The following is a 22,957-nucleotide window of genomic DNA, read 5'->3' on the forward strand; positions in this document are numbered from 1 at the left end:
TTGAACGAACAGCCGGAAAACCCTCATCATTGAGTGCGTGAATGAAATCGCATTCAGAGACCTGGACGGAAAGAAATTCAGAGGGTCCACCTTACGCCGGCGAAGCTCTGTGTAACGCACGGATGCCCATTGGCCAGACGGCCCGTTTTGCCTCCGGTCTTATCGCGATAAGTATCCCTGCGACTGCTCGATTCTGAAATTTTTTGGGAGACTGCCAAAGAAAAACCAGCGCCCCGCCGCCTCTCTTTTCCCCGTGAGCTTCGCAGCATTCGACCAACGGCAAGGCTTCCATCAATACCGGCCTTGTTTGTTCGTTCGCAAAACCGTCACAATGGCGTCCGACGAGATTATCTGGTACGGTTTTAGTCTCTGAAATTTGTTATTGTCTTTTGTTGCTGACTTGGATCCAGGCAAATCATCAACCAGCAGTTCTGCAGCTTCAAGCTCTCGACAGACAAGAAGCAGACCTTCTGCAGAAACGAGTACAATGTCACCGGCCTCTGCAACCGCCAGTCGTGCCCATTGGCCAACTCTCGCTATGCGACGATTCGCCGCGCCCCCAACAAGGACACGCTGTACCTGTACATGAAGACGATCGAGCGCGCGCACATGCCGTCGAAGCTATGGGAGCGCATCAAGCTGCCCAACAACTACCAACAGGCTCTGGAGAAGATTGACGACAAGCTCATCTACTGGCCCAAGTTTCTCGTGCACAAGTGCAAGCAGCGTCTCACGCGCCTGACGCAGGTCAACATTCGCATGCGGAGGATAGCGGCGGAGGAGGAGCGCATGGGCGAGAAGCTCGTGCCCAAGATGGCGCCCAAGATCAGGCGTCGCGAGGAGGCGAGAGAGCGCAAGGCGGAGGCGGCGGCGAAGCTGGAGAAGACCATCGAGCGCGAGCTCGTCGAGAGATTACGATCCGGCGCGTACGGCGACCAGCCCCTCAACGTTAGCGAGTCGATCTGGAAGAGGGTTCTCAATGCCATGGAGAAGGAGGGCGAGGGCAAGCGTGACAAGGACATGGACCCGGGTATCGAGTCCGAGGAGGAGGCCGACGAGGAGGCTGAGGACGAGTCCGAGGATGACCTCGAGAAGGAGGTCGAATACGTGTCTGACATCGAGGAGAGCGACGAGGAGCTCGAGGATATTGAGGACTGGCTCGAGAGCGACGAGGAGGAGGCCGACGAGGACGAGGAGAGCGAAGACTCGGAAGACAGCGACGAGGAGACGGATCGCAAGGCGGGTGATAAGCGGAAGCGTGGCAGGGCGGTCAAGATGAACCAGAAGAGGCTCAAGCAGAAGCAAGCGGAGCGTCCCAAGATCGCGGAGGAGTTGACCTGGTAGAGAGGCTCGGGGTGTTTTTCACACTGGCGTCTGGCGCGAATACCTTAATGGCTGGCTACGGATGGAAAAAAGTTGAACCCGGAGGCATTGTGCATACCACTGCATTGTCACATATACTGTCAGAACGGAGTTTTAATTGTTGAGTTATCGTTGATCGCATCTACATCGTCGTCTCATCACTACACACGTCAGTAGACAACTGAGCATGTCCCTGGTGCAACATGGCAAATGCTTATTTTAGGGAAACTGAAGGTTTGAACAGACTCTAATTAGAGTATTGCGACCCCCTCACTAGAGATCTGACAAGCTTCTCGAAAAGTCTTTCGATGAACCCAGCAAGATTTGCGTCTCCCGGGCGATGATCCAAGCGCTCACCGAGTACCCGTGGAGCTAGCGCCGGCGGAGGGGTGGGTTCTTCACCGACGAACCCAAGCGCCTCAATTAGTGCAAGTCCCCTTACAACAATGCGGGCAGGCCCCACCGCTGGCATGCATTCAGTGTCATTGCCGCCGAGCCACAAGTGTTCCCGGGTCGGGGGCCCAACCCAGGTCGACCTTCATTCCCTATCATTCAAAGGCCGGCTTATTTGAAACAGACCACTTCAAGCAACTCTCCACGATTACGCCGCCTTCACGAAACAGCACCCGGGGGTCTTTTCTCGATTCTTTCTCCTTTTTCCCAAGCATTGACGGGCGACCAACAAACTCAGCGAGCGAACACCTCTTTTTTTCTGGCCCTGCGAAACGCACGAAGCGCGGTAATTCGTCGTGTCCCGGAGCTCTCATTTTACCCCAACCCGTCCGACACCAGAGCGTCGTCGAAAAAGCAGCAGCAGCAGCACCCTTTCTTTTGCCCCGCAGGATCCTCGCAGGCAAGGAACAGGCACGATGTCATCGTGGTACTCGAGGATCCTCACCAACACCACCTCCCAGATCTCGAGCTTGCAGAGCCGACTGCTGCAGAGCGAAAATGACGGCGACACCGAGGACGACACCCACGTCTGCAGAGTGCTGAGAGCCTACTACACCGAGAAGGGCCGTCCGTTTCCGGGCTGGCTGCCCCCCGACCCAAAGGCGCCGCCGCCAGCGGCCCCCGTCTACGCCCAGCCTGCCAGCCAGGTCGGCTCGCGATACGGAGGTCTGCAGCCGCAGCAGCAGCCTGGTCCTACCACGGGACTGAGCTCGCTGTGGGATAGCAACGGCGGGGCACAACCGCGGCAGGATACTATGAGCCTTCGGCAGGGCCGCGGCGCCCCGCCCCCGATGCGAGGCGGCGAACAGCCGGCGCGACTGAGCCCGTTCGCGAGGGCCGGTGACAGTGGGCGAGACGATGTGCAGGCTCGGCCTCTACCTAGCCAGCGGGCGGGAAGCTACCAGTCGAGCGCGGCATACGGACGAGAGGCAGTGAGCACACCGCCCGGTAGCTCGGGTGGAGGAGGAGGTGGCGGCGGTGGTTCAGCACAGGACCGGCTTAAGCAGCGACTCTGGGGAGGTGCGAGAACGACGAGCCCGGCGTCGGGAGGTAGCCAGGGACCTTTCCAACCACCGGCACGAGGTGGCTCAGGTGACTACGAAGATCGGTTTGCTCCTGGGGGCATGTACGATGGAGGCGGAGCAGGAGGCGGAGGTAAGCCTTTCATGACAGCAAACTCGCCGTGGTTGAACAACGAGACTGACTTTGGTGGAGGCGGTGGCCGACCAACAGGACTTCCAAGCGGACCAAGACGAACTGGACTTCCGAGCGGTCCTCGAATGCGATAAGATGGCAGTTTGTATGGCGGAGGACATATGGTGTGCACGCGAGGGCAGATCTCGGACATATCGACTGGCTCATCGTGGGCTTATTCTGCGAGGAGAACTTGTTCAGCCGGGGTCACCAGGCGGGCTCGCGAGGCAGACGGCAACGACTTTCAAGCTTCTGCGGCCGTATTTCAACGTTCAGCAGCGCGGACCTCGCGCACGAGGGCGGGGTATGTATGTTGCTGGGAGACATGCCGTCCAAAAGGTGCGAGAGCAGAGCTGAGGCACAAAATACAACCACTAATACTCATATGATGAAGAAGCATGCAAGCGAGAAACGGTTCCTATCAAGACTGTCCATCGCAGTGACAAGTGCAGCGACGTAATGTTCCCTCGTCATCCAGTGCGTCTTGGTCGCTACAGCTCGCAAAATGACTCCATCGTGATGATCCAACTCCGCGACTCGATACTTGATCTGGCAAGTCGAAACATCGCGAGTAGCGGCGCAACGAGTTGCTTGCGCGTGCAGTACGTAAATGCCAATAAAGCAGCCAGAGGCGCGAATGACGACGCATGCATGCTGCAGATGACATGGTCTGCCTAAGAGCTTCAGGTAGCTATACCGCTAGCGGGCACCAACTTGACGCCTAAGTGGCTGTACAGATACAGTGGGAACAGCCCCTCCGAGACATGGTGCGAGCTTCCGTAGCGGGGTGGCAGCGCCTCTGCTGTCGATGACCACGCACCTTGGTGCTCGGCTCACCCCAACATCTCATATCACTAGCCACACTTCGCTCACATGCTGTTGCCTTCCCCAGACTCTTTGCCCCTTCTCCAGTTCCTCTTATTCTGACGAGAGAAACCTTATCAACCCTGCCGAATTTTTGTCTCTTACCCTTCTGAATAGTCTCACACACCTCTTAGACTTCCCAGGTCCCCGGGTGCCTGGAATCCCGTCTTACATCATCACAGGCGCCACCGCACGATGACCTCAGACTCAGATCCCCCGCCATCGTCGAGCGCCCCCCAACCGGGAGGCCCTCGCTCGCCGTCAGGGAGTTTCTACGCCCTCAGCGACGACGAGGAGGGTGATTACAACACAATCACGCACACCGAGACCGGCCGAGGCGTGAAGCTGCTCTTCTCCAAAAGCAAGGTGAGTCTCACGCGAACGCAACCCATCTCGCCACCCCACTACGGCCCGGAACTGACGGGAAGCTTTCCCCCACGATGTAGGTCTACGTGCATCCCACACCCTCAGCGAAGGATAATATTCCCGGATACATCGCTCTGCTGCAACAAAAAGGCGCCCGTGGCGAACGACCGACATCCTCTTCCTCCCGCGACTCGAAGCAACCCACCGCCGACGATTTGCTGCTAGCATGGCTCCCCGAAACGTCCCTCGGCGAGGTCGAGAGCATATACGTCAAGGTCGACCTTAGCGAGGGTGAATCGCCACCGAAACAGTCCTACCTCGTCCCTCCACCGCCGACGGTCACATCCCACCGAGGATCCATCGGCACGTATGCCTTCGCTATACCTGTGAGCGCGATCTACTCGCTGCTCGTGCGCCCGCCGAGCCTGGGATGGTGGTTCGGCTCGCTTATTATCAACTCGCGCGCCGGCGACAGCTTCCCTGCGCTTTTCTTTCACGACAATGAGTGCCAGAGTACCATCTTGAAGAGGAAGAGGCGGACGAGGGATAGTTTCGACCCGTTCGGCGATCGCGGGGAGATGTTCTGGGGTGGCGACGAGGTGCTGCGATGGCTGAAGCGTTACATCCCGATCGAGAGATCTGGCGCCGAGCCCAATATCTATCTGGTTGACCCGTCGAAGGAGGATAGTGAGGCTTTCGGCGGTAAGGTCACCGCTAGCACTGCGCAGTCTCAGCGGGACGGTGCCAGCGGGAGCGCTTCAGGATCTAGGCCCGGCGGTGCTGGTGCCGATGCGCAGATGGACCCGTTTGTGAAGTTGATCAAGGAGACTGGGTGGAATATCATGGAGAAGTTCAGCAAGGTCACGACGTTTACGCGGAGGGCGGCGCAGGATGTCATCCAGAACCCGAACGTGCCGCCGCAGGTAAAGAGGTTATTGAGGAATCCTGAGGTCCAGACGTTGCAGGATGAGTTCGACAGTGCTAGGATATACCTCGCCCGCTGGGCGATGGGAATCGCTGAGCAGAGCGAGCGCGATCGCAGCCAGAGGATATGGACTGCGAGGGAAGTCTTGGAGCTTGAGGACACCGATGTTGGCGAGTTTGAGCTTCTCGACGGGAGTAGCACCATGTCGCTCGAGGACAGGAGAAAGCCAGTCAACTTGAAGGAGTGGAACACATTCTTCGATCAGCGTACTGGAAGGCTCTCTGTCACCATCGACGAAGTAAAGGAGAGAATATTCCACGGAGGACTCGATCCCGACGATGGCGTGCGCAAGGAGGCGTGGCTGTTTATTCTGGGAGTATATGATTGGTATAGCACAGCTGAGGAACGCAAGGTGCAGATCGCGTCGTTGAGGGATGAGTACGTCAAGCTCAAGGGCGCCTGGTGGGAGCGACTGGTAGATATGGGAGGCGAGGGCGACGACGGAGAGTGGTGGCGCGAACAACGCGGCCGCATCGGTAAGCCTTGATTCTTCAACCCCTGAATCACATTCACTAACAAGAAAACAGAGAAGGACGTCCATCGAACAGATCGCAATGTCCCTATCTTCGCTGGTGAGGACATTCCTCACCCCGACCCGGATTCCCCCTTTTCCGAAGTCGGCACCAACGTCCACCTCGAGCAGATGAAGGATATGCTTCTCACCTACAACGAGTACAACAAGGACCTTGGATACGTGCAGGGCATGTCCGACCTCCTCGCTCCCATCTATGCTGTCATGCAAGATGACGCCATCGCCTTCTGGGGCTTCCAGCACTTCATGGACCGCATGGAGCGTAATTTCTTGCGTGACCAGTCAGGCATGCGTGCTCAGCTCCTCACCCTCGATCATCTTGTTCAGTTCATGGATCCCAAGCTGTACGAGCATCTTAAGTCGGCCGACAGCACCAACTTTTTCTTCTTCTTCCGCATGTTGCTCGTATGGTATAAACGTGAGTTCCAGTGGATGGATGTATTGAGATTGTGGGAGATCCTGTGGACGGATTACCTGAGCAGCAGCTTCCACTTGTTTGTGGCGCTGGCTATTCTCGAGAAGCATCGGGATGTTATCATGACTCACTTGCAACACTTTGATGAGGTCTTGAAATATGGTATGTCATTACCCCTTCAGCCCCTGGAATTTGTTACTAACAGATGCCACAGTCAACGAGCTGTCCAACACAATGGACCTCGACTCAACCCTGATCCGCGCTGAAGCCCTCTTCCGTCGCTTCCAGCGTCTCGTCGAGGCAGTTGACAAGAAGGGCAACTTCCCGCCGCCCAAGATTCGCGACCCCCCTGCTTCCCCGTCAAAGTCGACCGATGAGACACCCAAGCAGGGCGAGAACAGCGCTGGACCGGCCTCGCCGCGTAAAGACAACAGCAGAGACAACAACAACAACAACGACAACAACAAGAACAGTGGCAAGAAGCCTGAAGAACCGCAGGTTCAGAAGGTTATTACACCGGAACTGCGGGAGTTACTTAGTCGTAAGGTGGTGGTTCTCCCACGGAAGACAGTGGCGAAAAAGGGTGACGGGCCTAACCGGTCATGATGACGAGTTAATGCGCGGGTAATGGTATGGGATGGAGGCAAGGCGTTTTCAGGGATGGACTTAGGGGGCACGGGGTGAAGTAACATAGCTGTATATGACAGTAATACGCATTCGAACTCTGAACGATATTTTCCTCCGACAATCTACCCAGCTATGTTTTCCTACCACCATCACGAAGCTCGAGATTTTTTTGTTTTTTATTTTTGACTGCAATCGGTAAAGAACTTGGACTTTTCATTGAAATCCTATTACACGCAAGTTTAGGCGGAGTGAATTGCTGAAGGCTTTGTCGAACGATACTGCGACGTAGTGGAAATGCCCTAATGATTATCTGGTATCAACCTGATTGTTGCCTTTTCCCAGAGAAAACCCAACATCAGTGATCTCTGGACGATCTTTGTAAAAAAAACCGCCTGACTTAAGAGTCGTTGCCGCCAACAACGGCCTTCCACCGACAAGAAAGGGAACCTGCTTGTCAAACCACATCTTTGCATCCAATAATGAAACACCCGCCATAAAAGCGTCAACTAGCGACCAGAATCGCTTCGCTTCTTCCTGAAGTTTGTCACTTTTCCTTGCATCTGGAGATTTTGGGTGATCCATCCACTCAATCGCAGACACGATGACTTCTGGCCCAGGCTTTCCCCAGGTGGTTTTGGTGGCGGCAGCGGCAGAATAGGGGCCAAGAATCACCGCAGAGTGCATTGATCGACCTCCTTCCATATTCGCGCTCCCGATGTTTTCAAGGACCAAGAAACGGAAGATATGAGTGCCATAATGGCGGTTTGCTCCAACAGACAGTGCAAATGCACCTGGAATAGGTTCGGACTCTAAATCAGCTGCCGGTGGAAACACTTCCACCAACCTAGCCGATGGAATGAATTTGTATAAATCGGCCAACTGTATGCGCACCCTGAGGAAGTTGTTGCGAAAGAAGTCGAGAACCCTAGGTCCTAATATCAACACTCTCCTGTGGGCTGTTCCTTCAGGGATGTGCCCAGCGTTGATCACGACAGGTCGAGAAGGAGGTCGGATCATTTGCTGTTCATAATTTGTCCCCTTTGAACCAGACGATGAAGCCAGTAATGGGAAGCACAGGTGACGCGTTGATAAACCTTTGAAACCGAGTTGTGGGTGAATATGAACCTCCCATACTGCGTAGTGCACATCGTATCTGTCCGGAATCGATCCAACACCGACGTTTGGAAGTTGGAATATCCGCAGTGATATTTCAAGACCTTTATTGTTCAGGTGAAAAGGTTCGTCTGACCAGCGTTCCACCATGTTCAAGTTTCCAAAGTAGGATGGCGATGGGGCGAAGATAGTACTGCGAATCAATATTGACTCGTTGTAACCCCAAGCAAGCAGGCTATGCCCCCTGTGCTCTTTGAGAATCTCTTTTTGCAGCCGTATAAAGGCATCCTCCCCTTCACCATAGAGGAGAGGCATGTTAATGTTGAAGATTCCCATCAAGCAGTATGCCATATCTTCCTTGCGTGATGTGTTCCTCTTTCTCGCCCACCCTAATCTCACAGCAACAGCAAACGAACTAAGTGGCAATGTATCCAAATCTTTTATGAGAATACCGGTTATGCGTTGTATTTTCGTTGAGAAAGATTTCTTGCTTCCAATGAAGGCTCAAGGTTTATCGTAGAAAAGTACCTTCCTAGGCGCAATGAGCTCTTGAAGGGTCCAGCCTCGAGTGAACCAGCGAGAATCCTCAAACAGATCTCGTGTGCGAGCCCGTCTTCGTACATCCGATAAGAATGCAAAGCAAACGGTTGACTTTTCGTACCAGCGGAACATCGAGTTTATAGCTTCCGAGAGTTCGGAACTACTCGACTTGTCGATGCAGCAAGTATCAACCCACAGATACCGCAGTCGCTTTTCTTCCGCCAGACGCGCGCTTTGGACGATCTTCTCGAACCCCGACCGACGACATATGGCGGTTGCTTTTTCTTTCCGCCGTTTATGAGTTCGAGATATGAGGGCTGGCAGGGAAGTGGGTTCAAGTCGTTTGTTTTCGTAGTCGTTCAGCCAACAGAGATCCTGGAATCCTGGAACGAGACCTCTTCCTGTCCCCAGGTGTGGGAAAGAATCGCATATCGGGGAACGTTATCGTCAAAGAACTCCTTCAGCTCAAGCGTCTTCACGTCGATCAGCCTCATGGCGTCGAGCTGTTCTGGGCAACAGGTAGAGTGGTACAGTCGTCTGCTAATGTGCCGTCGGAAACAGAGACTTGGTGGAGAATATCGTAGAAAGGTTGAATACTGAAAGTGCCCCTCAATGCGACTTGCGAGGTGATAAAGCCTGCACGGGGGGTGTCAGAAGAAGGGCGAGGGAAGTGGAAAATCAGGCTGCAGGTGCTGCGCCAATCAGGCTGATCGGGGGGCGCAGCGATGCGAGAGGGGTTTGCATGATGTATACAGTTTCCACATGACCAATAGAGTTGAATGTAGTAATGTATTCTCTTGAAATGTACAAATGCCCTCCTTGTGCTGCCAAACTCCTACAATGCAAGAAACAAACCAAGGCAACCGTTGTGGTCATGAAATAGGAGTCTAAGTCTGGGGATCCCGATGCCGTTGCCAATGTCGACGACGTGCTGATGACCGTGCCCTGTGTCGTCTAGACGACCTCTAATCAAACAAAGTGTATCGTGCGTTTCCTGGCGCTTGTCTATTGCTCTCTTGATACGAAGGAGGGGCCGATGGCGGCTGGGAAGGTGCGGGAGGGAGAGCAAGGGGTGCGGCTGGAGCAGCAGCAGCTTGCTGGGTCCACTGTGCCGTCTTCATTACCATCTTGGCGAAGTATTGCTGGATGAATGACTCCCTGTAAATTGTTAGTGCAACTCAAAGGAAAGGGAAACGAATCGACATACGTGTAGTAGCTGTGGTCCGAGTTGTGAGGCTGAACCAAGTTGTGCGCCAGCTCATGAGCCAACACAACCCACCACCAAACGCCTGCCTCAGCTTTTCCTTCGCCTCCTGGAGATCTGCTGAGCTTGTCGGCATGTAGTTGCAGGAAGAAGCGCAGGTTACAGAAAACGCTGCCGTTGCTGTTGAATGCGATGGTGGAACCCGACTCATCATAGAAAATGTGAAGGACTCGCGGAGACAGGGAGTAGACGCCGCCCACCTCAGTAAGCAGGGCGGCAAAAGAATTGATGGCGCCATGGTATGTCGACAAGAATTGACCTGCATCTGTTGAGAGGTTCCTGGAAACAAAAACCTTCATAGTGTTTGATGCCTCGGCAGCGAACACAATGTTCTGTGCTGGTGTACTGTCGCAATATGTGGCCTGCTCCTTGACCTCGTTCACTGTCGGCGGCGAGAAGACGCTATTCGAGTCGTGCGCTCTTGTCGAATTGATGGCGTTGAGGAGGTTCTGACCAACAGTGGCCGGATTGGTCACACGTCCATCATCCTTGCCCTTGTTCGAGCCACCGCCGCTGCTACTGCCAGGCTGCCCTGGAGCTCCGTGCTGATGGTTCTCTTGAGGTTTGTCGATGAACTTCTGGAGCTGATCCTCTGCCTCATCGTCATCATTGGTTTCGAAACCGAAGCGACGTGAGAGGTTCGAGAACAAGCTCTTGCTCTTTCGGTTCGGTTGCGGAGGCGGCAACTTGTGGGATTCTTCTGGGCTGTCGGCTCCGAATGAGCCTGGCATGACGGGTTCTGGAGTTCTATTCGCGACCTGTCGAGCAGCCTCGGCGGCCTTGGCTTGCTGACCCCATTCTTGCTCTCTCTCCTGGATGCGCTTCTGCTCCGCTTCGAGTGCCTTGCGGCGCTCCTCCTCGGCGATTCTTGCCTCAGCAGCCTTTGCTCGCAAAATACGATCTACGTTGTATCCACGAGCTCGCAAGCCGAGAAGATCGAGTGTTAGGAACGGCTCGAAGAAGAGGTAGGCTTGCTGATTAGGTCTCGTCAAGAGGAGCTGACAAATGGCCTGTCCGACTTGGTACATGTCGGGTTGTCCGTCAGCAGCGACGTACAAGATCCAGCTAGAACCAGACTGAGCGCTGGCAGCAGATCTCTTCTCCGTGTGTGATTGGCTGTGGCCCCTGAGTGAACGACGCAGCGCAACAGAGCGTACAAGCTCAACTTGCAAGCTCTTCTCCAGCCACTTGGCATCACGCTTGATGTAATCTCGGCGGTAATTGGCGTATTCGTGGAGGAAAATCTTTGAGCGCTCCAACACGTGCTTCCGCAACTTGGCTGCCCGGTCTTGCTTATCGGCATGGGGACCAATTCTGACTTCCTCCTCTACCAGCGAACTCAAGTTCTGGGCGCCCAGTTGATGGTAAAAATCCTCGAGGACCTCTTCCTCAGGGGCTGTGATCAAGTAGTCCTTGAAAAGACGGTAGCTGATGATGTCGTCGAGAATAACAATCCGACTGGCCGCAGCGAGCTGGTATTGTTTGATGGGTGCGTCTGCATCGTCATCGTCGATGTCAACAAGTCTATCCTTATTCGGAGACGGGATCTCCTTGGCGGCGAGGAGGAAAGGCGACGACTTCATCTTTCTGACCAACTCCTTATCTCTCTTGAGCGTAGCCCAGTTCTCGGCCAACGACTTCAGCAAGGCGAGGTACTTATCCGGGCTTTGCAAGATGCTGAGCAAGCGAGCTGGCTCGCTGCAAGCAAGATTCGCAATTTCAGGTTTTGTAGGTTCGTTCTTGGCCCCGCACTTGAAGAGAAACGTGTTGGCATTGGTGCCAAAGTCAACAAAGTCAAAGATATTGCCATAAGTCGCAGAAGTCCCAAGGTAGCATCTTTTCGGGCTGATGTGGGTGACGTAAGAGCCAGACTTCTCACTGCCCTCTCGAGCCTGCCGACTGACTGGAACAATCGGTGCGTCGCGCAGCTTGGCCAAACTGCCTTCGCCGAGATCTCCGATACGCAGAGCAAAGTAGTCGAACAGAGCGATAGCCTTTTGACGGTCCTGAGGTGGCTTGGCCAGCAGACGGGAGACACACTCGGCGATAGGCGGGTCTCTAACAACACCAAATTTGTTCGCATGCACATGGAGTTCCTTCTTCAGGATATCGAAGCCCAGAATTGCTGCGCCCTCGTTTGTAAAGCAAGCAGCCGGTGTCACCAATCTGTTCTCGTTTTGTAGAGGCAAGAAAGCCCTGCGACTGTCGGCAAGGTTAAAGGAACCGTATCCGTTGATGTGATGATTTGCGATGAAGTAGGTCATTGCACAGGTCCGAAGCTCTGCGTCCTTGGAGCACATCATTTCCACCACTTCGGGAACGGAGGGATAAGGCCGTAAGCCTAAGATTGCTAGAAATCGCCCCTCATTGCTGTTGGCCCTGAAACTTCCGGGCGGGCCAGGCCATTGCAGAATGGGCAGTTGGAGCACTCGCAGAGTGTCCTTCGGCTCAAACAATTCCGACACCTTGTAGAGTTGAGTGCTTCCCTTGGTTGGCTCCATTCCCCTCGGCCCGGCTTCTGCGGGGCAAAAGCGTGTGTCCTTGAGCTTTCTCATATCTTCTGCGGGGATGTCGTCCCTGACAGACGCGAGATACTTGACAAGTTCCATGTGACTCCATTTCTGGGCACCGCCTTCAGCTGATGGGCTCAGAAGTCTGGAGAAAATGGTATCCAAGTCGACTGTCTTGCGCACTCCGATGGCTGACAAGAACTTGTCCTTCAGACTCTGGCAACCCTGGATGATAGGCAAGTCATCGAAAAGCTTGACGGTGGGGAAGAAAGCCTCCGTTGGCCTCTTCATGCCCATCTTCGTAGGCATTACAGTATGAGCCTGCAGAAGAGTTGTGATGGTGGCTTTGGAGCTCTGGCTGGTGTTGTCCCAATTCTTGGACAAGACTGTCAGAATCTGAACAGCGAACTTGGCTGACTTCTTAATGTTCTGCTCATCGGGCTTGCTCGAGCTGGTCTCGATGAGGAACCGGAGCCATGGCACAACTTCAAGAGGGTCCCAGCCAAGAGCCTGCAATTCAGGAGCGGTGCAAGTGTTCGTGTACGCCAGAGGGATAGTTGTAGGAGGGATGGGCAGATTCGCTGGAATCTTGTTCGCCAGTTGGTAGTTTGTGATGGTGCCAAGGGCGATAATTTCGCCTTGACCACCGTCCTCACTTACTGTCGCAACCGCGACATCCAGAAGTCTGGCTTTGCTGGGAGGATCCAGCTCCCCATTGAGGGCTTTCTTTCCGGCCCAGTTGATAAAGTTGATCAGCTGCTCCTTGTTCATGGCCTTGGCCTCAAGCTCAGATCGAACATCATCGACAGTAATGGGACTAATAAGCCCAAAGTCGATCAACTTGCGGACGAACGAGTTCTCCATCAGCTCTTTGGGAACAACAGGAATGGTATCGACAAACTTGGCAAGTTCGTCAGAACCGATTCGGACCTTGGTTGTCGACAAAACGCCACGAGAGGAGAAAATCTCAATAGAGGCCTTCTTGAAGGCAGTCCAGAATGACTCTTCTAAAATCTGTGCGACATGACCGCTTGGTGTGGAATCAGAGAACGTGAAAGTCTTGAGAATATGCAGTGCTTCAGGCATGAGCTTTGCGGCGTCCGCGGCAGACAGCTTCGATCCCGTGCCGGCAATGCTCTTAACCTTCGAGTCTAGATCACTCATCTCGTTGATGAAGGCCAGTCTCGTCATGATACCAGCAGCTCGGAGCATCTCAATGTTCCAGGTTCTGACCCAACGAGCGTTGAGATCGATCGCCTCACGCTCCACAGTTGGGATGACCGACTGAGCGGAAATGTGCATACCTGCACCGGTTGTCTGCGTGGTGGGGAAACCGATGAAGATGCGGCCACCCGGTTTCTTGCTCGGCAGAACTGACGCAAACACGTCGACAGACTTTGAAATAGTAGCAGAGCGCGAGCTCTCCGATGCCATAGTCTCATCATAAGAAGAAGTGAGGATGGCCAATTTTGTGGTTTTTGGGGGCGGCTTCTTTGTTGCTCGCTCCAACTCACTGGCGAAGGAGGACGACACATGGGTCTTGACCGCTGCAGTCGTTACTCGGAGGAAGATGGTTGATGTAGAGATCTTAGTCACATCCTCGCTAATCTCTTCCTGAGCTGCGGCCTCCTCTCTTTGCTGCTTGCCTTTGGCGGTTGCTTGTGTCGCCGAAGAGGTCAATCTGGAGAAGAAGCTTCTGAGCGAAGGGACTTCAGAACTCATGCCGTAGGATTCAGACGTTTTCGCAGCAACAGCCTTCGGTTTCCATCCAGCAGCACTCATCACGGCAGCGTCGATCTGTGTGCTAGTACGTTCCACAGTACTGACTTTCATGAGTCCCTCCTTCGTTCGCGTCTCGAGGTCCCTAGGAATGGGTACATCCATACTCGGTGACGTCTTCTTGTGGAGGGCCAGAATCTTGTAGTCATCGATCCAGAACTCGACATGCTGCAGGGCAACAAATGTAAGACTGGTGGCCAGGAACTGGCTAACAGAGAGTAGGTTCGGCAGAGGGGTTGTCGAATTACGGTAGTCCAGGACAAAGGTGGTGTCACCGCTGCTCTGCTCTTGGGGCAGGGTGGACTTCTTGGTGAAGAGGGCGTTTCCCTTCCAGTAGAACGCCATGGCCTCGTTTCCTGAGCTCACAAATGGCTCCTCACAGTCGGCGAAGACACTGTAGAAACCAACACCAAAGGCACCAATCTTGGTTTCGTCGGGATTTCCCTCTGCGATTCTCTTCAGTCTACCCCAATCCGTCTTGGTGAAGGGTTGACCGTCGTTCGCCACGACGAGGCGCCGCAGTGTATGGTTCGAAATGACATGCTTGAGGATCTCGGATCGGTTCGTTGTGTTCGGGAGCGGTACGGAGGTGGAGGGCAACGTCTCCCACTTTACTTTGACTGTGGTTGCTTGCGCATCGGCGGCGTTCTGGATAAGTTCTCGCAGTGTCGTCCACTCGCCAGAGTATCTCGCGAGAACCTTGTCGATCAAGGCTCTGGTATCGACGGTGACGGCCTCCTCGTCCTCAGCGCCCTGCAAGGCCGCAGCCTTGAGCCGCGAATAATCCATCGTGGGGTATGTCTCGGCTTGCTTAGGCGGGGCACAAGCTCATGGTCGGGGAGCTCGGTACGGGTGGAGGTGAGGGTCGAAATAGGCTCGCGACGCTGTGATGGTCTACAGCATTCAGGTCTAATAGGAAGCGAAGGTGGCGGGACTGATCTATAGTCGGCGAATGATAATGAGGTGAAAGGTGGCGATCGAGGTCGGTGAGATGGGAGGAAAGGCGAGGAAACCGGGGAAAGCTGAGACGGGACCGCGCGTTTCGCTTATGCAACGAGAGAAGCGGATCGAAAGACTCGCGAAAAGGACAACGAAGCCTCGAGGTAGCCTAGGAACAAAAGACGGGTGACAGATCGTAAAGGTGAGGAAGATGGCAAAAGGTTATGGCCGCCTTCACCGTGGACGTCGTCATTGAGTTCACAGATACAGCGTGGAGACCTCCAGGTCTGCCACTTCCAGCGCAGTTGCACCTGCCACACCTCCCTAAACCGAGGAGGAGTGGACCTCCTGCTCCCGCTAAAACGCGTCTTACTTAGAAGGTTTGGGGCTCAAGGCTGCCGTCTTACTTGCGCATCCCCCGGTCGTTCCTCATGCACGTAGGCCAATCATTTAGGGTTCTGATAAGAAAACAGCACCTAGCAAAATCGCCACAGGTGTACCCCTGATCCCTACAGGACCCTGGATCACACCTCGCCTTACCGCCCAGCTCACCACAAACCCCGCTAACTCCGCTGTCTTACCGCTGGAATGCAACTTTCACACCGGATTCAGCGTTTACCATGATTTGCTATATAATTCTAGGTAAAGAGGCAAGATGTTTACCCAACAGGCTAGTTTGATAAGTTCTTGAGCGTCCTGTTTGATTTGGTGTATCAAGGTCAAGACAACGGGATCTTGCAGGATCTATCTTGGGGTATAGTAAGACGTGCAAGTTCAACAACACCCACAATCAGCATCCATGGATTGCGTCTTCAACCTCCTCTCAATACATCAGATACATAGTTCACATCACGCCATCCAAAGAGTGAAAAACCTTGAAGTAATGCGTTGATATCTCAACATCTCTCCTGACAAAAGTCCGCTTACATGATCCATCGACCTCCAAACAAACAGCGCCATACCATACCATACCACGCCTTCCACCCATCCATCTCACCAGCAATCGTCGCCACAACATGCAAAGAACAGAATGCCAACCCAAAGACCAGCTGGATCCCAGCATCCCATTTCCACACAATGCGCGTCCTTCAGTATAAGAGAAAGGGAGAATAAACGAGCCAGCAGAACAAGCTATGGTAGTGGGCAATGCAGTAGCGCAAAACAATGGAGCAATGCTTTCGTTTGACTCCTCGCCTCTCCATATAGATTCACAAGAAAAAGATTTGCAAAGAAAGCAAAAGCGGGGTTCTTGATGATGACGACGATGATGGCGTTGTGTAGCATGCTCCTCCCGATTTTCCTCCTCCCTCAGCTTGCCTTTGGTATCCCTCTGTAGTCCAGATCGGTTGCGACTTGGGTCAAGGGGATTCCAGGGGCTGGGCATAGCCTCCCTTGTTTCCCCCGCCCTGGATGCTTTTTTGTTTCCTCGAAAAAGTAAACATTACGTAGTTTGTATATATGGACGACTGGTGTGACTCCCACATGAGATCCAGGCTCATGATTCTACAGGTGTGTTCTCCACAGAGGGTGTCGTGGGTATCTCCTCCTCCTTCGAGGCTTCCGTCACAGTCGTCTCCCCTTCGCCCCCTTCGCTGATGGCGGCGGTATTGGTGGAAGAAGCCTTCTCGCGTCTGCGCCTTCTCATCCGCCGCTCTTCCTCGGCCGTTTGCCTCCTCGAGCGCCGCAGGCTCTCTCTCTTCTCGGGATCGGCGTCGTCCGCCCCGTCTCCACCGCGCATACCTTGCAGGAGCATGGCAGCACGCTCGGCAACGTCGTCTTCGCCGCCTTCTCTCGGTGACGATAGCCCCGGGCTGAGGAGGTTGCCATCCTCGTCGATGGGGTTCTCCTTGGGCGGTTGTGCCAGGTTTGCCTCGATTTCCGGGTTTTCGTCGGGATCGGGAATCTTTTGTCCAGATGCTATACGCACCTGATGACGATCCTTGAGTCTTGCCCTGCGGCGGCGATCTCTCTGGTCTCGCGTCTGGGGCGCAGCAGCACGTAGCTTCTCCAACAGAGAGTCCATGGCTCCAGCACTTGAGGGTGAGGGAGGCGCACCCTCCACCTTGCCGCCTGCGACGTTGAGCTGCTGGTGCTTCCGCTTCATGGAAGCCTCGTTGCGTCGGCGCTGCTCCTCGTACTTTATGTTCTTCTCCCTGGACTTCTTCCACTCGCCGATGAACATGGCAAGCTTGGCGAAGAAGTCTCTGCGAGCATTTTCGTCTGCAGGGTCTTCGCCATAGAAAACCATGATGTCGTTGTAGGTCTTCATCATCTCCTCCAAGTATAGCGACATCTCCTCGGCCTTTCTCCTTGCATCCTTCATAATTCTCTGCACGACCTGGCTCACACGATCCTGTGGGTGGAATTTCTTGGAATCGCTCAGGTTGCCCACGTCGAGCGACATCTGGACATTCTTGACGGTGTCAATGTACTGCTTGGCATCGGATTGAAGTTGCTCGATGTTGATCTTCTGAGCAGCCATGACTCCAGAAATGTCATTGGAGAAGTCCTCCCATTCAGGGTATTGGTTGCGGACGATACGCTCGACGAGATCAGCCAGGGTGGACTCGTTCTTGTCGTCCTTGACCATGCCGAGACGGGCCAAGGAGCTCAGCTTGAAACCGCGAGCCTGCTTGTTCGCGTCGTTCATGTAATTTCCAATGTCCAGAATAAGACCGAGGACATTCATCAAGGATACAGAGTCTCTCAGAGACTCAGATACGCCTACAACGTGACGCATCTTATCGGTAATTTCGTCGAACTCTGGCTCGAAACTCCTAGTCAGGGACAGAGCACGCATTCTGGCCTTCCAGTAGTGGTGCAACTCAAAGGCAGTGTAAAGGTAAAGCTGGTCCTGTCTGGTGAGCTCAGCAGGGTCTTGTTCGCGGTCCGCCTTGTCCGGGTTGGCACCTGTCCAGTCTTTGCTGTAGGGAGCCAACTGCCTAGCCGTATTGTCCGGAATGTTGCAAAGGTCATCCTTGCCCAAGAAGTCCATGACCACGGGGTTATCCAAGATGTCCTTATCGCAGTGGATGATCATTTGCACAATCTTATCAACAGAATATTGTGAAAACTTGGCGAACGCAATTTCTACCAATAGTTAGCATCGCGGACACATTCAAATACGCAAAACACATACCGTAGGCTTTGCGAAGATCACCATTGATGATCTGCTTCTTGTCGTCCTTCTTCCCACCACCACCAAGCCCTAATTTCTTGATCTCCTTGGCCATGAAGAGCTTTTCGACTTCATCCAGGATACCCTTCTTGCTCAGTTCGATGTACTTCTCTTCGCGCTCCTCAGCGGACGGTGCATGCGCAGCCCAGTGAGTTGTCATAGGAGAATCAACCTTGTCCCAATGAAGAGCCTTGAGCTTCTTCTTCGGGCGAACTGCAGGCAGGCCGAGAGAGGGCGCGGAGGAAAAGTTGGGCGTAGCTTGTGACAAGAAGTGTCCAGAGATAGCTCCAGGCAGCGGAGGAGGTGGCGGAGGAGGCATTCCAGCGGCACCAGGCATTGGCGGAGGGGGCGGAGGAGGAGGGGGTCCGCCAGCAGCCCCGGGCATAGGCGGGGGCGGAGGAGGAGGCGGCGGAGCGGGGGCACCGGTCGGCGAAAGCATTCCAGGCATGGGCGGGGGAGGCGGTGGCGGCGGAGGGGCACCGGCTTGACCAGGCATAGGAGGCGGGGGAGGTGGCGGAGGTGGCGCCCCAGCACCGGTGACCTGGATCTTGGGAGGCTCTCCTTCGGCGGGCGTGATGGGCGAGCCTGATTCGAGACTGGGGTGAGAGGGACCCGTAGTGGCACCCTCGCCCATCTCCGAGTCGCTGTCGGCATCGTATCTCTTGACCTTGCCGGCCATTTCGCCAAAGAGGCCAGCCTTTTGGCTGGGGTCCATGACGGGGCGGCGGATCTCGACAACTCTGGGTCTCTCGTAGACAACGCCATCTTCATCTTCATATTCCTCGGTCTCGAGCAGCTCACCCTCGACAAGCTCACGGCCCTGGACAGGCTTGCGGGCAATCTTGGTGTTGCGGTTGACGCTGCCAAGCATGCTGTTGGTGAAGTCTCGAGGCGGCGTGCCAGGTCCGGAACCAGCCATGGCGCTGTCGTCCATCTCCTCGCGGAGAGCGCGAAGTCTGTCAGATGGTCCGACTGCCTCACCCCATACTCTACCCTCCAACTTGAACTGTGTCTTCTGTCGCTCAATCTGCATCTGCAGACGCTCCATGAGACGATCACGGTCCAGGATTCCTTGCATCTTAGCCGGGTCTTCTTCTCCGAGCTTGCTGCCAGCACCCTTGATGGCAGTAGAAGCAGCCACATCTTGCGCATCGCGGAGCATCAGGTAGAGCTCTCTCGTTTCTAACTCATAACGCTGAGCCTCTTTCTGACGCAACGTCTGGATGTTTTCCAACTCAGCCTTGAGACCTTCGGCTTGGCGACGTTGAGCATCAATAAACCTTGCCTGCTCATCCAGTTGCTTCTGCAATTTCGCCACAAGTCCATCAGCTCCCAGCTCTATCCTCTCCTTCATCTCGTCTCTCTCAGCCATAGCAGCATCGGCAATTTGCCTTGCCTCTACGGCCTCGTCCAAGGCCTGGCGGGCTTCGGAATCCGTGTGCAGCTTATCCAATAGACTCTGAACGGTGAAGTTGAGACTCTGCTTCAGGTCCATGTTCGGCAAACGCCGATCCATGGCCACGTAACTGAGCATGGAGTCCACGAGCTGGAATGTCCGCAGTCGTTCTTCGCCATCGTTATCACGAAGGAGCAACAAGTGCTGGAGTGCTGAGATGAAGTAATCCTGAGTCTTGCTTCCCCGCAACCGTTGCTGGATGGCATCAACAATCTGAACAGGGTCGTTGAGGTCCTTGACTTCTCCTTCGACGCTGTCCTTGATGCTGCTGTTTTCCTTCTCCAGCATGTCCTCATAGTCGATAGCCTCGTTGGACCGGAAATGCTCGATCTGCTTGTCAATGAGGTCGTATTGGAACGACTCCATCTTGGTGAGGATTCGCCTCATGCCGCATGCTGTGAATTGCGCGCGAATGTGCATCCGCAGCTGAAGATCCCTCTCAGGGGCATCGACAATCATGTTGATGAGAATCAACGTAGCGACTGCATATTCCATCAACAGGTTCTCCATGCCGATACCACCACTCCGGACCTCGTCACTGGCTCCTACCAGACTGCCCATCTTTCCTCGTCCATCGACGGTGACCTCGACGAGTCGCATCCAGGCGTCGAATCTGCCATTTTCTCCCTGCTGAGCTTTGACGGAGTCAAGGGCTTGGATAACCTTCAAGTGGCCTTCGCCTTCTCCCCAATGACACAGGAACGTAAGGACTTCGCTGACCAGCTTTCGTGTTGTCAAACGCGGAGAAATAAGCGAGGTAGCGAGTGCGATCATAACCTGCTGGTGTGCGAGGGCATCGTCGGCGCCGAACTTGTTGTTCATCAAGGCCTTGAGACACTTGATGATATCGTATTCGCGATCCAAATGCCTGTCAGCCTTCTGGTCTGGTGCCGGTCCGAGGGCGGTCTTGCGGTTGATCTTCATCAACACGTTTGTCAACGCGACCTGACCCTGACACTCGATGAAGCGCTTGACCCATCCTATTTGTTGCGTTCTGAGGTTGACCTCCAGACTTCCCAGGCCCTTCGTGTCCAAGCTGTTATCCATCACACGTCGGACGTACCATTCTGGCGATCCTTCCTCGTCCGAGTTTACCAAGATTTCCGGAGTCGCGTATTGATTCGGTTTTGCTGTCTGCCTCCTCTTTTGTTCTCCTTGCCACTCGGTCAACCGGTCCTGGTAAAGCAACGTCCATTTCTTGTCGGGCGGGTACGCGACCATTTGGCGACGAGCCTGTTCGGGTAAATTGTGCCATCCTCTCTTCTGCATCAGAGCCAGAAACATCTGGTTGATGATGTCGTCGTTGTCCGGTCGGGGGAAGTGGAAGCCATCGTGTCCAGTCGGAACCATGCCGGGAAATTTTGTCAGTCGGTGCGAGGATGGGTGTGACGAGTCCCTATAGGACGTGTGCGAGGAATAGGAACTCTGCGATGAAGCACTGGGTAGTGCTGGTCTTGATGAGCGATTTGCGGTCTTGTCTAAGGTGCCTCCATTACCTGATGAGAATATGCTGGCTTGGTCAGCGGAACTTCGACCCCCCGATGTCATGTACGAATCGTATCTGGGGTTGTGGGACCCATTGATTGTGCTCGCCATGCTAACGCGAGCCGGCCCTGGGCCCCACTGCTGGTATTGCGTCTGGCGACCAGTGCTCGCCATTGTGATGTTCGACTGCGGAGTCCGCGAACTATTCGATCCGCCCGCCATGCTGGATGGATCAAAGTTGGGATATTGGTGAAAGTCACCACCTTTGTTGAGATGATGTGGCGAAGGGCCGCCGCGCAGCAGCGCGATTTGGTCGGGCTTGGGCAAGTATTCGACCGGTACTGGGGATCGAGAATCGGGTACGGCTTCGTAGGGGATACTGGTCATTGGCCCAGCCGACAGGCCGGAGTCGGGGAACTGGTCGATTGAGACGGAAGACGAGTCGCGATGGTGTCGAGAGGCACGGGAGTGTATGCTGGCGGTATCGAAGTTGTCGGCGCCTCCAGCCAAGTAGCGGCCTTCGTCGCTGGTGTTGCGTTTATCTTTCCTGTTCCGCGAGAAGAAAGATTTCCCTCCCGAGGACTGCCTCGACTTGTCGGTGGAAGACATGGTGGGCGAGGGTAGACTGGGAGGCAGGTGAAACACCTGGTCCTCTCACGTAAGGCTCGATCGGTGCGTAAGGGTACGGTATCTTCAGGTTCAAGACTGACGGGACTGGGTAGTTCGGGCGAGAATGGTGGCCAAGGCCGGTCGCATGATTGAAGCTCTACCCGTCAACGTGGAGCCCTCTGGTAGGTGTTGGGATGTGTCTCTGCAAATGTGGCGCGTTGGATCTCTGTTCGCATGAATCGGTTATGTTTTAGCATGTCTTCTGCCCAAGTTTGGATCGAAGCAGACAGAGGTTTGGGAGTCGGGGACGGGGATTGGCGGGGAGGGGAACCCCTGGAACACACAGCGAGCGTGGACGTGGACAATGGACATACATTTCGTCGCCTTGGGAATGCGACAAGTCGCTGCCGGGCGGACTGGCGAAAGAGAGAGACTGTCGAAACGGTCGCTCAAGTCTTGCGCGTTGTTTCGTTGGGTAAGCGCCGAATTAGATGAGCGACCGGCGTGGATGGGGCCGCCGGGGGTTGATCAGGAAATGGAAACGACTCTTGAAGATCGAGTCGCGAAAAAAAGAAGGTGGTGTGTCACAACGTGTGCGATTGAGGGCTGCCGGGTATCCAAGGCCAGGTCAGGTTTGTCCGAAGGAGTGTAGCTGTGTCGCGGAGCAGAGGCAAGGCACTCGCAAAGCAAAGCTGGTGGCAGGCTGATGGCCTCCTGGTGCTGGCAGGTTGGCGATGAAAGGTAAGGTGGACGGCGGACGGCGACGGGGATTGCCGTATGTGTTTTGGGCTGAGGTCAAGGTTTCCCACGTGAGGGTAGGGAAGGGGGAAACGGGCAGCTGGATCCTCGAGGCGCAGGTTCGTTCCTTCAACACAAGCACACCTTCCTGAATCCCTTAGCCGTCTCTATGCTCTCCGATGCTTGTTGAGCCTTAGGCGGGAAGAGGGCGTTCGCTGGCGAACGGCAGTTGACTACCAGTTTTAGTGCCCAGCGGCGTTGATCAGGGAAATTCGACAAACATGGGGGAGGGGAAGACGAAGGAGTGGACGTGTGTGCGCGCACGCTCTCTGCCGCTCTCCCTCTCTGAGTGGTATTTGCCCTCTGTTTCTCAGTGTATATCTCTCGTGTCTGCAGGGCAAGGCCGTGACAGTACCGTAAAGACTGGACAAGACCGAAGACGACGTTGCAAGTGCGGAGTCCCCTGATGAAACGGGGCTCGACAAGGGGCCGCGATTGACTTGACACTTCAGGGGCAGCAGATGTGCGAGTTCCTTTTGCGAAAACCG

At 54.7% G+C, this 22,957-nt stretch overlaps 7 protein-coding genes across 7 annotated transcripts; 3 read left to right on the forward strand and 4 right to left on the reverse strand.

Moving 5' to 3' along the window:
* Positions 1-331: 331 nt before the first annotated feature.
* MAK16 lies at positions 332-1,344 on the forward strand (the record flags this gene model as incomplete). Its single annotated transcript, XM_036637050.1, has 2 exons — positions 332-354; positions 411-1,344. 2 exons carry the CDS (start codon positions 332-334, stop codon positions 1,342-1,344), a joined length of 957 nt encoding a protein of 318 aa, XP_036498645.1.
* An 887-nt stretch (positions 1,345-2,231) lies between these two features.
* Positions 2,232-3,104, forward strand: CGCS363_v005202 (uncharacterized protein; the record flags this gene model as incomplete). Its single annotated transcript, XM_036637051.1, has 1 exon — positions 2,232-3,104. The coding sequence occupies one exon, from the start codon at positions 2,232-2,234 to the stop codon at positions 3,102-3,104; it is 873 nt and encodes a 290-aa protein (XP_036497032.1).
* A 964-nt stretch (positions 3,105-4,068) lies between these two features.
* On the forward strand, positions 4,069-6,777 carry GYP7 (GTPase-activating protein GYP7; the record flags this gene model as incomplete). Its single annotated transcript, XM_036637052.1, has 4 exons — positions 4,069-4,239; positions 4,320-5,700; positions 5,752-6,333; positions 6,386-6,777. The coding sequence occupies 4 exons, from the start codon at positions 4,069-4,071 to the stop codon at positions 6,775-6,777; spliced, it is 2,526 nt and encodes an 841-aa protein (XP_036498644.1).
* Positions 6,778-8,588: 1,811 nt separating this feature from the next.
* On the reverse strand, positions 8,589-8,945 carry CGCS363_v005204 (uncharacterized protein; the record flags this gene model as incomplete). Its single annotated transcript, XM_036637053.1, has 2 exons — positions 8,589-8,768; positions 8,847-8,945. The coding sequence occupies 2 exons, from the start codon at positions 8,943-8,945 to the stop codon at positions 8,589-8,591; spliced, it is 279 nt and encodes a 92-aa protein (XP_036498643.1).
* A 471-nt stretch (positions 8,946-9,416) lies between these two features.
* Positions 9,417-14,793, reverse strand: CGCS363_v005205 (uncharacterized protein; the record flags this gene model as incomplete). The annotated part of the gene is made up of 2 exons (XM_036637054.1): positions 9,417-9,609; positions 9,659-14,793. 2 exons carry the CDS (start codon positions 14,791-14,793, stop codon positions 9,417-9,419), a joined length of 5,328 nt encoding a protein of 1,775 aa, XP_036498642.1.
* A 1,645-nt stretch (positions 14,794-16,438) lies between these two features.
* On the reverse strand, positions 16,439-21,671 carry sepA (Cytokinesis protein sepA; the record flags this gene model as incomplete). Its single annotated transcript, XM_036637055.1, has 2 exons — positions 16,439-18,033; positions 18,083-21,671. 2 exons carry the CDS (start codon positions 21,669-21,671, stop codon positions 16,439-16,441), a joined length of 5,184 nt encoding a protein of 1,727 aa, XP_036497031.1.
* Positions 21,672-21,761: 90 nt separating this feature from the next.
* On the reverse strand, positions 21,762-22,692 carry CGCS363_v005207 (uncharacterized protein; the record flags this gene model as incomplete). Its single annotated transcript, XM_036637056.1, has 3 exons — positions 21,762-21,897; positions 22,046-22,087; positions 22,682-22,692. 3 exons carry the CDS (start codon positions 22,690-22,692, stop codon positions 21,762-21,764), a joined length of 189 nt encoding a protein of 62 aa, XP_036498641.1.
* Between the last annotated feature and the right edge of the window lie 265 nt (positions 22,693-22,957).

This window comes from Colletotrichum siamense, assembly GCF_013390195.1.
Source record: "Colletotrichum siamense strain Cg363 chromosome Unknown KSG_Cg363_contig03, whole genome shotgun sequence".
Lineage (NCBI taxonomy): Eukaryota > Fungi > Ascomycota > Sordariomycetes > Glomerellales > Glomerellaceae > Colletotrichum > Colletotrichum siamense.